The 13871-nt window shown below is 36.0% G+C and overlaps 1 protein-coding gene across 1 annotated transcript; it reads right to left on the bottom strand.

Moving 5' to 3' along the window:
* Positions 1–3909: 3909 nt before the first annotated feature.
* Positions 3910–13871, bottom strand: LOC130623579 (ribosome maturation protein SBDS-like). The gene is made up of 5 exons (XM_057439081.1): positions 13258–13871; positions 7280–7409; positions 6216–6416; positions 5271–5438; positions 3910–4307 (listed from the first exon to the last, which is right to left on the bottom strand). The coding sequence occupies exons 1-5, from the start codon at positions 13386–13388 to the stop codon at positions 4179–4181; spliced, it is 759 nt and encodes a 252-aa protein (XP_057295064.1). The 5' UTR covers positions 13389–13871; the 3' UTR covers positions 3910–4178.

Genomic DNA, 13871 nt, shown 5'->3' with positions numbered 1-13871 from the left:
TTTCAAAAACGTCGGCCAGTAGGAGGACATCTGTCTTAAGATACACATCGTAGTAGTCGCCATGTTAGTAACATCCATACAATTCCATATTCTTTTTGCATGTTCATAATCATCATCACTAATCTCATTCATGTTCAGCTTGCTGTAAAAGGCATCCTTAGGTGATAACTCCAACTCTTCGAATCGTTGCCAATCATCCATGTACTCGTACGGGTATATACCCTTCCTGCGCATGAGTTGAAAATCCTTGTTGAAATGACAACCGAGATTTTTACACTGTTCGTCAGTGAGGTTGCTTGACAAATTGTTCAGGCTTGATGGCATTAATCCTAAGCTATCGATGAACCTGATTTCTATTTTCTTGTAAAATACCATAACCCATGCCCGCGATTGGTACCTTGATTTTAACGTTGAAGCTGATATACTTTTCAGTATTTTCAGCTATACAACCAATGTCTTGCGTGTTATACTTTTCCCCCAAATTCCCGGATAAACAGGTGCTCGTCGTATCCACTTAAATTATGGTAGATTACAGGTATGTAACTAGGTATCTTGTATTTAAAGTTACAATTGTTATGCGCCGCGCCTCTATACAGTCCCGCATAGTGGCAGTGATCACGAACCTTACGGTTATTCTCATCGTTAAACGGCTTCATACATATGTGACATTCCATGGCCTCGTCATGGGAATGTATAGTATAGCCGCTTCACTTCGTCTTCCAGATGGTTCACGAACCGCATGACTCAATCCTTACCACAGTACACTGTTAGTGGATCTGGTACATTTCCATATGCAAATGTGCTATATGTACACCAGTCAAATGGTATATGTTTGTTCAGCTTTTTTGTCTTCGCCCCCCTGGCATCTTCTACTGGGATGAATAGGCTCTCGAAGTCCGCGTATATAGCAAAAGGTACCTTGGATTGTTGATGACCATCCATGTATTTTAACCATTTTCCACCTTCTTTTGGCATTGTGACCTTGACTGCTTCATGATCCCCGCAGTAGCCATAATGCTTGTCCCTCTATTCAACCGTGTTGAAGACGTGAAGACAGTTCAGGCAGAAGTGCATAGCATTCCCTTCGATGTCTCCTTGCCTAGGAGTCTAGATAGACTCTTGATGGCTGTATAGTGTGTCTTTTAACCATTTGTGATAAGCAGCAGATTAACTTGCCTGGTACGCTTAGTGTTGTGCCAGGATCGCCGCAGGAGGTTGATCTTCTTTCCCGTCACGTATAAGACGTTTACCGCGAACTTTGATATGTCCTTGATAGTTATTGGGAACTCTATACCCTCCCAATTGTAGAGATCTACGTAGGACCTCAGCTTAGATATCCTTTGCACGTCTTTTCCAATCTCTGCATGGTGCAGGGATGCTACGACGCCCCACTTGAAACATTCCTCGTCCTCATTTTTTGGGTTGATGACGCCCTTTTTCGAGGCTATCCATTTGCTTAATTCTATGTGTGATGAACCCCTCGTTAGTTGTAGCTTATGAAAGTCTACGTCAAGGTGTAGGATTTGACTAATGGTGAATCCACTCTGGGGTAGTGCTGGATGTTCCACGTGTGTCCTGATATCAGCAAACATCCTATCCAGCACATCGTCGCTACCTTGGAAAATTTCCATCATCTTGCTGTTAAAGGATTTCTTTACCTCAATGTACTTGTCATTAGCCTCCTCCGAGTTTGGTAGCGTTTTCTTCCTCCACATGATCCATTGGGACATCTGTACCTTCGCCGAGTCCATATCTCTTACCTGCTCCTCGATTAAGGTTTTCACGTTAGGTTTAACCATCATTATATAACCATCAACATCTGCCTTTTCTATACCAGGAATGCGGAAACTTCGAAATGTCTTGTGCAGCGCGTGCTTATGTTCCCTTTTACAGTGTGTGTGTTCATTCTTTTATTGTATGAATTTTCGATTGTCAGTGAATTACAATGTATGAACAAAACTGACGCAGTTATATGATTGATGACGTCACCAGTGTGCGGGGAATTTACCTCCATGTGCGCTAGAACTTTTTTTTACTCATTTTAGTATGGTTTGATATGCATGAATAAGCACAGCATCATAGGGACTTTACCTTGGTGGGCATGAATAAGCACAGCATCATAGGGACTTTACCTTGATATGCATGAATAAGCACAGCATGGTAAGTACTTACCCCTCTAGGTATTGGATAATCAGGGATTTGTTGTGTTTGACATGGCGTGCGCGTATGCTTGCGCGAGATGTGCGTTGCGCCAGAAGGAACATTTATCTATCTCTCTGGGTCTTGAATTGATCTGTAACATAATCGAGAATAATGGATTCCTCTTCAACGGCTCTCGTGCACATGTCCTGAGTCATGAGATGCTCCGGAACATGCTCAATCAACCAAGGATCCTTTTCAACCACCCAATTGCACATTTCCTGCGTCTTTAATTGATCTGGAACATAATAGATGCAAATGGGTTCCTCCATAACTACCTCATTGCACATTTTCTGTGTCTTTAATCGGTTCGGAACATAATCGAGCGCCCAAGTTTTATCCGCAACCGCTTTATTGCACATTTTCTGTGTCTTGAATAGGTTCGGAACATTTTTAAATCAACTCATTTTATTTATTAACATTTTATTGATCAAGACATTTTAACACGGACAGAATTGACACCTTGCGCCAGAACATCGTCACATTCTGTCGGCTATCGGCGAAGTTTTTGCGCATGCGCGGATGGGGGTGGGGAATGTATGGGGAAGCGGGCGGTTTACAAAAAATATACACATCATTTTACGGGGGGTGTAGGGGAGAGAGGGAGAAGTGGGGGATTTGCACTTGAACCCCAAAACCATGTAACAAAAGGTCCACCTCTTCCACTGCTTTTGTGTGTTCGCCAGCCACCTGAAATTAAAAAAGATAGTTTTGATGGCTCTCGCAAAAGGTGGTTTATATTACGTGACCTTGAAGCATTTAAATTGGATAGCGCTTTGAAAACACGCGTAAAAGTCGACGTAGAGTCGAGTTTGGAAATAGCTTTTAGCGGGTTTGGGACTGAAAGAACAATAGCCGCCACGCTCAGCGCGTTCTGGAACGCCTAGTGGAAATTCGGCTTTATATTGCTCTAAAACGATATTACAGTTTTTGGAGACCTGTGGACGTCTGTTAGCGCTGTTCAAAACGCTTGGTGCTCAGGAAAACGACTTCGGACGACGACCGATGGTCACGAAGCACTTCTTGGTCGCCGTACATTATCGCAACTTCAACTTATTATTGTTGCTGACGTAAGCGTACCTTAATTTCGCCGCATTCGTGAGCCTGACGTGGATTATTCCGTAGAGAGTTTTAGTAAGGAGTAAATGTAATGTAACACTGTGCCACAACACCGGCTGAAGAGTTCATGCTGTTTAACTTCGTAAAATGCCTGAAAAAGCACCATTGTCTCTATTTTCGTGGGGAGTTAGATTCGGTTCATTTTAAATAACTGCCTAATTTTAGTGAATTTAAAATTGTCTATCATTCACTCGTTATAAGCTGAAGTTGTTACCTGGATTAGATTTAAAAACATTGGGAAAAGAAGGAGAAAAAATCTCTTTTAAATCTATTTAAATAAAATGCAAGGTCCTGGCTAGTTAAATATCTTTTTTTGTTTAGCTTTCAGTAAATTCGTTAGGGAATAAATTTGTCGGATATTTATGAATAAACTCGTCGGAGAAACTTATGCGTCCGGAAAATTTTCTGCATTTATTCCGACAGATAAAACGGAAGTAAAACCAAAGGTCAAACTATAAAATGCCTTTCATGTAAGCACAATCAATATAATGTCTCATTTCCCCTGCAAATAGACAAAATAGAGAATGAACAAGGAAGAACGGGTTAAAATGTAAGTACACACTGGATTGGAAAGAGGAAGTAGAAAAAACATTGTTTACTCTTCCGGATTATATTCAGTTTGATGAAACTAGTAATGCTCACGCTCAGTCTTCTCATTCGAAGTTCGCTCTAATAGTAAATATGACTAGACGTGAAGCGCATCAAAGAGGGAACGCTGCTCTAATAGTTTTTCACAGTTGAAATAGGTTGACCGTACCACGATTTGGAATCCAAACTCCGAGAAAATAAAAGTGTGACGTCACTTGACTTCTTTGAGAAGATCACAGCGCTATCTTGCGCATCAACTGAACTTTGTTGAATCACTGCAATGTTTCTTCTCCTTCGGTGATTTCTTTTAGTGTTAAAAGTTCTATTGCACCTTTTCCTTTCGACTCGTTCGTCACTATCTCATCTATTGTTCGGTAAAAACCGGGATCTATCAAAACTTCCTGAAACAAAATAATCCAAAATTTAAAAACCTAAAAATGAGTTGTTTATAGCAGCTTCTTCAAATTGCTAAAGATAATATGCGAAGATAAAAGGACAAAGTAAAAATAACTCAGCTCTGTTTTTGCCGACACGACAACAACAATTCGCCTCAAGAGAAAACAAAATAAGAGACAGGTGGGCGAATCACGAGGCAGACTAAGGCTTTTTATAATGAATTTTTTTTACTTATAAGTAAATTACAGTATATTCAACATAACCTTCGGTATCAAAGGTAACTACCTACAGTAACTTAAAAGACGCCAATAGCTATTTCGAAACTTTGAAGCTTGGAATTTATTAAACTTCGTTTACTGAAAATATATTCCATATGTAAAGTTTATACCACGTTGATAATGCAGTAAATCTTTTTTCTCCGTGTGGCTGCTAAATCGTTTTTGTTTACGGCTGCTATTTTTAATTTTCTAACGCTCGCCTCAGATCACCTGTCATGTCTATTGTTTTACTAAGGGATCCCCGTTCTGATACACCATCCTGATACATCATCGCTATATATCATGGCATATCACATTAAAAATTCGAACACTATATTAATAAATTAACGTCATGACAGGGTCCACATTTTCTGACAAATATTTTTTCTTGCCCATTTATTTCGTGATACATGATACATGTATTTTCATAATCAAATGAGGCGAGAGGGTTAGGTTATGCGCATTGGAAATACAAATGAAAAATTTAGGGTAAAAACAGCCACCAGGCAAACAAAAAGGTGAAAGTCTCTGATTTTTCCTATTCAGTAATTTTTAGTTCGAGTAACTGAAAATCACGGCGGAAAACTTTACGTTTGATCTGAAAAAAACCACGCATCATAGTATTCACAGATGCATAAATTGTTATCATAACGAACTTGTCTTTTTGACAATTAAACCTACGCAGATTATTTTAGGCATTAATGTACTTACCATTTCGAGTTGGCCACAATCCCAGTCTTCAGATTCTATATGGCTAATGGACGGCAGTAGCTTTTCCCTAGCTCTTTTCGCACATTCCTTGGGCAGTAAGATTTTTATTCTCATCTGAGCTTTTTCGATCTGCATCGCCTCTTTAAGCTGTTTAATTACTTCTAACGCCTAAAAAATCATGGTAATGGTAAGCAGTGAGAAAAGTAATTATCACGAGAAAAAAAAGTTCACTGGTAATCTTCTGTCTCTCATCTCTCTACCCCTTTTAAAACATAAATTTCCATTTAGTTTAGCTCATGACAAATCAAGCTTATCCATTCGCAATTGTCGACTTCAAAATCTCGGTATATTTCGCCCAAAATTTTACATTCGCGAAAATTACTTTCCTGAGAAGACAACCTTTTGCCATTTACGTTGGAAATTCACAAAGTTTAAAATTCCAGCAAAAAAAAATAAAAACTTCATCTAATAAGTAATTCACAAATAATCGTCATCCACCCTGATTGTTAATTTCTGCACTTCACTTCTTCAAGCCCCACTTACTGATTTATTAAGATGAGAGGAGTATTTAACTCACTCACTCGTTAAATTGTTCCTGTAATCAAATTGAAACAGCATATCTGAATGCAGGTAGTGTGAAGAAATGAAGCAAGAACAATTTTGCATAGTAATGATGTCATTTAACTGAATAAAGAAACCATTAAGGCTTTTTCTTTTGGAATTTCCAAGCTTCCCATTTCCACCCCACCCCGCCTCCAATTATTCATTTTCAATGTTTTACCATTACTTACTATTATACCATGGCAATATCAAAAGTCTTTTTTATTCCATAGAAACGTTTCGGAAATCGCTGATCAGTAACAACACACCAAAGCAACGAAGCAAGTTTGTAATGGAGAAAGTTTGGCAGTATAACAGAAAATAATAAGAAATATCAAGATAGACCTGTTGTTTTGTTCCTTTTGTAGGTTTCACAGAATAATGTATTTCCTTCATAGCGCTTTCGATTACACCCACAGGGTAGGGTCGTTTTGTGTCCGGATTGACACATTTTTCTGAAACAATGGTGGCTATGTCTCGAAACATGGACTCAAACTGCTGAGAACGCTCCTTATCTGAAACTTGTAGCTCACCTTTCGTCAATATCTAAAAGTAAATTCCATATAAAGAACTAATCCATTTTAATAATGCTTATCATTACCATAGAAAAGTTAACCTTCGGGTTGCATACATTTAACATGGTCTGATATTTTGTACAGTAGTAATAGTATAATATACACTTATAAGATTTATATAGTGATAACCTCAACCACATAAAATTGCATTCTTTGCTCACATTTCAATATAAAACAACCATCATGTATTTGAACGCCTTCGAAGAATCTTATGTAAACAGTGGATTGGTTTTTGGATAAGTGGTGAATTCATTTCTATTATTTATAATTCATAAAATACGCCAATTCCCCACTTGGAAAATAAAAAAATAATTGTCATTATTGGTCATATGATCGATAATAACAATATAATTATATTAATTATTTGTAAGTATGATAGGCAAGACATTAAAAAATAAAGATCACTATAACACTAATGTTGATTTTTAACTTGAGCACTATTTCCATTCATTAGATTTTTCTAATCAGACAGATCATTTCAAATGAACATCAAAATTTTGCACACGCATTATTAAGCACTCTTTATAGTTACATTAAGCAAACATAAAATATGTGCAATATATTTTTAAATTTTTGAGAAAAATAAAACAACATAAATAGCAATCTTATTAGTAGCTTATTTTAAGGCAAAAACTTAAACATTATGCCAGTCCAATATTTAAAAATGTCTTTTAGATTGTTTCAGAAAAGAAAACTAATATTCATACTAATGCAATTCTTCCTAAAATGTTTTAGACTGACAAAATAAGCAAACAAAAATAATAAACATCAAAAGTCCACCAATAATTGACTTGATTTTATCTGATAACAATGCTAGGATAGCCAGTATAATACCTGCACACAACACTGCTTTGTGTCATCTGTACCAAAGGCTTTTATCAAGTCTTCTTTCTTTGCAAGTTGTCCCTTAGATACATTTGTGAAAATTTGTTCTGTTTGGACAACCTCATCAAGATCTTTCTCACTGTAAAAAAATGAAAACAAAAAAATAAAATCGTAAACATTTTTACCATTTAGTTACCACTTTCAATAACAAGGATTTTCAAAGGTAAAAATATCTTAATTATTCCAAAAATAATTGTCATATAAATTTAAAAAATGATTCCAACTGCATCTATGCTTGTATTTACGTTGTATAGCAAGCCTAAAAAGCAAGCTTTCTATAAAAAAGTCAAAAACAACTTTTCCAGTCATTCTTCACTCCGGCAGAAGAGTTTGCTAAATTACGTGCCTTGTGTGCCCACGTGCCTACATGCTTTTGTGTGCCTATATAAGTATGTGCCTTCGTTTTACACATGCCTTAGTTTTTGTACGTGCCTACGTGCCTTCATGTCTTATTATTACGTGCCCTAGCGTTTTTGCAGTAATTGGGATTTCATAAAACATATATAAATAAACCCGTAAAATTCAAGGTAAACGCCTAGATTCAAAATATTTTGACATTTGCTTTAGACAATTTTGGCTTCAATTTAAAAACCTTGTTTCTACATAATACGTCTGGTGTAGTTTAAATGATTTGTGTATTTATAGTTTTTGAAAAAGGGTGGAAACCCTGCACTTTATTCGTTCAATCTAAAAAATTGTAACCATTTAGATTTATCAGGAAGATTTTTTAAATAAACTATATATTTTAATTTATTATATTTTACTAAGGTAATATTTTTGTAAATTGTGTATATCTTGCTGCGCAGTATCTATTATATTTTATTATTTCTGCAAAAGAATTGATAAAAGGATGAATTGATAAAGTATAAATAATTTTAAGGACCAAACTGTCATAGGAGAAACCTTCACGACTCGAAATAATCGCAAAATCAAGGGAATAAATTTTGTGAAAGACCCCTTTTAAAATGTAGGCGTTGAAAACTTTTTATTCAAGGCTTTCAAAATGATTGTGAAGTTACCATTGAGATACCAACAACAATAAAAAACACGTCATTTTCTATTAATTCAGAGTTGACTATCGCATATTACATGAATTCCTTGAACAACGAGGAGCATCCAACAAAAAAATTAAGGTACGTAGGCACGCAAAAATTAAGGCACATATAGCCACGTAAAAAACTACATGCAGGCACGTAAAAAACTGAGGCACGTAAAGCACATAAGCATGTGGGCACGCAAGGCACGTAATTTAGCAGACTCCCTGCAGAAAGCTCTGACCAAGCATATTGCTATAAACTTTGAACACCATGTATTTTACCGAAGTCACTTTGCATGCAAAGCTTCACATGAAAGAAAAATAACAATGCTAAAAAGATGAGACTGAGAGTTTACTTTAATATATAATGCATTTTTCAAAATCTTACTAAATGTTTCCTCATCTTGTTTACTTTTTTTCTTAAGCTTTTTACTGTGTATGAAAACATGCAGAAATTCCATCCCAATTCCTCTCATTATAAACCGTCTCATAAATTTTCTTCTTAACACTTTAATACCAGACGATTTTTTGCAATCATAATTCCCTCTTAATTTGTCTCAAATTGTCTCCTTCTAGTTGCAATTCGTCTTATTATACCTTATAATAAATTTGTCATTTCATCTCTGGATTTTCTTAATTCGTCTCTAAGTTCTTTCAATTTGTCTCTGCTATTAGTAAGTTTGAGTCAAAGCTTCGAAAATAATTTTTGAACAGAACTTTGCGTACCATAAATGAGATATGATATGTTCTCATTTATGGTACGCAAAGTAACAAGCTAGTCATTGTTTGAAAGAACTAACAATAACAAAAGTTATTAAAATTTATAATGGGACAATTTCAGTTTAGTAGATCTATATTTCAGTATATCCATAGTCATTTTTTGTTATTTTATCATTTTGTTTGGTGCTGAAACCTTTACAAGATGAAAATAAAAAGTTGCCATATCGTATAAATTCTTGTATTCCTCATTTTCATTGTTTGACAAAGAAACGTTGATAAATAACAAATCGAGATAGTTTTATCTGAAATATCTGAGTATATACATCATTAAAACCACTTTTAAGACTGGCTTTGGGATAATCTTGGCTTTTAAAAGAAACTTTATCGTCTTAAAGTGTCTTAATTTGCTTTGTGTCGTCTTATTTCATCCCAAAATACTTATTTTTTTTCTTTTTCCAGAGACAAATTGTCTCATTTGTATATTGTCTCATTTTTAAAATGAGAACAAAAGAAAACAAATTTTGTATGATCCAAAAACTTGTGTTATGTTTTTATTGTTATCTTGTGTCTAGATTAGGAAATATATTCAGCCTTTGTGCCTTTACCTGAACAATTTGTGATTTGGTGACACTTACACTCTTTCATGCTTTCCATATTACCTGATAGTGGAGCAAGCATTCATTTAGCTGGACCATCTGTGGCGCCGTAGATTAGTGGTTATAGCTCTCGTACTCTGTGCGGGAGAACGGGGTTCGATTCCTCTTGACGGCGATTCAACATGGGCGAGTGAATGTTACCATAGCCCCGGGTTAACCCAAGCCATGTGAGGGAAATTGGGAAGATGGCACAATGTGTGGGCCGTTGGATGTTGCCGGGAGTTGTCTAGTAGAGCGCGGGCTCTAATTGGGTCTGCGTAGCTCAAAATGAGCATTAAATACTCTAGGACTCTCCATCTACGCCATGGCCCCTCCTGGAAATAATAGACAGGGTATATCCCTCGATATTTGTGAGGCTAGCCATGTAAAATATGCACATCTATCTATCTATCTGTACTCAATGCACTAGACATACATTCCAGCAATCTCATTACGTGTGACAAAACGGTCACTGTTGTTGGTGGATCCAGGTGAACTGCCAAGGCTGGATTACCTTGCATTTCAATATCTCAATCACAAGACAGTGCCACTCATTATATTTGCACATGAGTTAACAAAATATATTTCAACTGATAAGCATGTCTGGAAAACCAACATTCTCAACCATCATGTCCATACCCAATGCAAAGGAATCTGGAAAGTGCTGAATCTATTGCTGTGTGCAGTACAAGAAAACCTTGTAACAACAACTTGCAGAACTTACCCAAACTTAGATGATTACAGCAAGATGCTCAGCACATTCATTACTGAATGGGGTGTTATTGATTTTGTTATTTGATACAGTCGTAGAGTCATCCTTATACCATACTTGGGACTATCTAACATTATGCTATAGCAAAGGCATCATCTTCAACAGAATTAAGTTTCAGTTTTGTCAGGATATTGTTGACTTTGCAGGATTAACAATAACACCTGAGAGTATAACCCCATCTACTCACATTCTACCAGCAATCAAAGGTTTTCCAACCCCCAAAAATCTGACAGACGTCAGAGCCTGGTTTGGGCTAGTAAATCAAGTTGCCTGGGCCTACTCCACATCTAGCACAATGCAACTATTCCGAGAGCTGGTAAAATCAAATTCTTCTTTTTACAGGGATGCTCAACTGAATGATGTATTTTGCAAATCGAAAAATGTCCTACTTAACCTAGTATCAGATGACATTAAGAGCTTTGATGTCAATAAAATCATCTGTCTCAAAACCAATTGAGCAAAAGCAGCAGGGGTAGCTCTAGAAACATTTAAATTGTCCACATGACAAGGCCTTCACCTGCTGTTGTGAGGGCTGGAAAATTGTATCTGCTTGATCACGGTTTACAAAAAGGAGCTGAAGCCAATTGTTCATCAACCAAAGGCGAAAGTTTAGCAATCGCACAGAGCCTAAAACACGCTAAGCTTTTTGTCCTTGGGTGGAAATCCCTTATTGTGGTCACTGATCAAAAACCACTTCTGGGAATCCTATCTGACTGACAGCTGGACACCATTGATAAGCCAAGGATTACCAAACTCAAAGAAAACACCTTTATTTGGTAAAAACATTGTGCAATTTTTGTCTAGTATGCAAGACAACAATGTAATATGTTTATTTTAGCAATATATTTCGAAGTATTACTTCATCACAGGCTATAAGTAAAAGTATATAAACAGTAAAACTGCTAAATAAAAAGTATTCACATCACATATCAACATATACCTACATACACTATACACAAGTTAAAAGGTATTAAATGATTAAAACTCCCATGAGGGATAAGTCATAATTAAACTTTTATTACTAATTCACGGCTTTTAAACTTGTCCTTTGTGTTTATTTTAGGCTTTTTTTCCCAAATGAAAAGTGCCTCCAGTGTCATTAAATGATATTCCGACTTAATGGATTTTGCCATTATTTCTGCATGATTGATTGATAGCTCCACATTACATGTCTCGAAATGACGTCCCACAGCAGTATATTTATGCTCTTTGATACGGGTTAGAAGATGTCGGGTAGTCTGCCCCACATAACACGATAGACATCGTGAACACGTTATTTTGTACACTAAACCGCTTTGCATAGGCTTCGCCACAGGTGCTTTCAATGATGGTAGAACTGATTTTATTTTCCTAATTGTAGAGTCAATTTTGCATGGTGCATTGATGCGTTTTAACAAGCGTTCAAATTTCTACGTTACATTCCCTCGATATTAAAGAAAAACAAGTTTTCTCTCTGCTTCATCGTCGTTACTTTCTTCTACCGTAGGTGGTTTCTGTCGGTATATCTTTTCCAGGGTCTTCTCGATAATTTCTCCGTAAAACGATGGAGGGTACTGGTTATTCTCAAGGAGAGATTTTGAGTCCAAGAGACTTTGATGAAAATTTCCCAGGTACTACATGCGTAATGAATCCTATACACCAGACCGGTTACTACGGAACGTTTATACTTTATGGGAGCTAGCGAATGGAAGTTCATTGTTAATCCTGTGTCACTAGCTTTTCTATACCACGTTGATGTTAAATTCTCACCTCTGTGTATGATTCGTTGTCTGAAACACCTTTACATACAATTTTTTAATACAGCATAATCCAGGAAAATGGAACCGAGTTGCTGATTCATTTTCTTGGAATCCAATAGCCACACTAAATTCCATGGAACAGTTACGCCACATTTATGCTATAATCACTGAGCATTAATTGTTACCATTCAATCTGGTTTTCCTTATACTAAAACGGAAAACAAGCCCAACTATCAGAAACTTTTGGGAAGTACCCAAGCGCCTGTCCACATCCAATAACTTAGTATGGTTTGTGCTGTTGTGTATCAATATCAACCTCTATCTAAGGTTCCGAGAGCACTACCACAACTACGAATTCACAATAAACCAGGATTTACTAAATAAGTAGACTACGAACACTGAAACTTCATCTCCTACAGTGCATGGGGAGGTGTATGATCCATGAACCTGTGTTATGGTTATATGGTTATATCTTTTTAGATTAGGAAAGATATTCAGCCTTTGCACCTTTGACTAAACAGTTTGTGATTAGATATTCTGCACATTCAAATGAATTTATTTTAACTTTTTTTGTCTCAAATTGTCTTGTTAATGGGACGAAATTTGTGAACGATCCCTACACAGATTGTGAAACTTTAATTTATATAATACTCACAGGTTCTTATTTAGCTTATTTTCTTGGACATATTTGAATTTATCAGCAAAGATTATATAGGATAGGAACTTTTGAATACCAAGTGTAGAACAGGATTTATTGTAAATTTAAGTTTTTAAATTTAATAATAATTTGACCATAATATTTAACCGCAGTGAAACATTTTCACTGCAGTTCATTTGCGTGGTCATTTCTTCAGAAAACATCAAATATATATGTTGGACTTTTTTGTTTAGAATGATCATAAAATTCCAGGCATGGTAACCCGGAATAAGCATAATAACCCAAGAATAATTATTTTCGATATATACACCTTAATTAACAAACACATCTTTATTATTTTTATAATATATATTGTGTTAAAACTTACGCTCCCTTCCTCCATGACATAACTTTGTTTTTATAACAAGCAACTTCAAATCTTTTTCCACTTTTCTTCATGCGTACTATAGCAACATTTGTTAATCTAATCTGATTGGTTGGTGTAAATATGGCTGCCATGTTTTTTTATTTTTTGTGTTATTTCCCCACAGATGTCACAAACTGAGAAAATGGTTCCTCTTACTACTTCGACTTCACTTAAAAAAATAGCTGACACAAACTTAAAACATTTGATACACTACAGGTAAACTATAGCGGATCACAAAATAACAAGCAACTGCAAGCTATAATCGAAATGTTAAACAACACCAAGCCAATAAAAACAGTTTAGATAAAGTTCAGGACGCCAAGTTGTTTACTAGCTGTCCTGACCTTAGTTATCAACAACTATTGGTTTTATAATTTTCAACTGCCATATTGAAAGGATCATAGTGAATAAAAGTATATTGAGGATATTAGTAGTGGTAGTGTGACAAAAATTATGAATATTTATTGACATTAAGTATGTATTTACGGCAATGTTGGCTAGCTATAGCTAGCTTTCCAACAAACGTCTTGTTTCTTACTCCTACAAAAAATTTATATATTCTATACTGTAAGTTA

The sequence above is a fragment of the Hydractinia symbiolongicarpus genome, chromosome 13, assembly GCF_029227915.1.
Source record: "Hydractinia symbiolongicarpus strain clone_291-10 chromosome 13, HSymV2.1, whole genome shotgun sequence".
In the NCBI taxonomy this organism is placed as follows: Eukaryota; Metazoa; Cnidaria; class Hydrozoa; order Anthoathecata; family Hydractiniidae; genus Hydractinia; species Hydractinia symbiolongicarpus.
This window is presented reverse-complemented; position numbering and strand designations above follow the sequence as displayed.

Excerpts from the sequence above, each read along its gene's own strand:
- LOC130623579 (XM_057439081.1), bottom strand. The coding sequence starts at position 13,388 with ATGGCAGCCATATTTACACCAACCAATCAGATTAGATTAACAAATGTT. Across the intron at positions 7,410-13,257 it reads ATGTCATGGAGGAAGGGAGC|TGAGAAAGATCTTGATGAGG; the intron begins GTAAGTTTTAAC and ends ATTTTTTTACAG. Across the intron at positions 5,439-6,215 it reads CAAAAGGAACAAAACAACAG|GCGTTAGAAGTAATTAAACA; the intron begins GTCTATCTTGAT and ends ATGATTTTTTAG.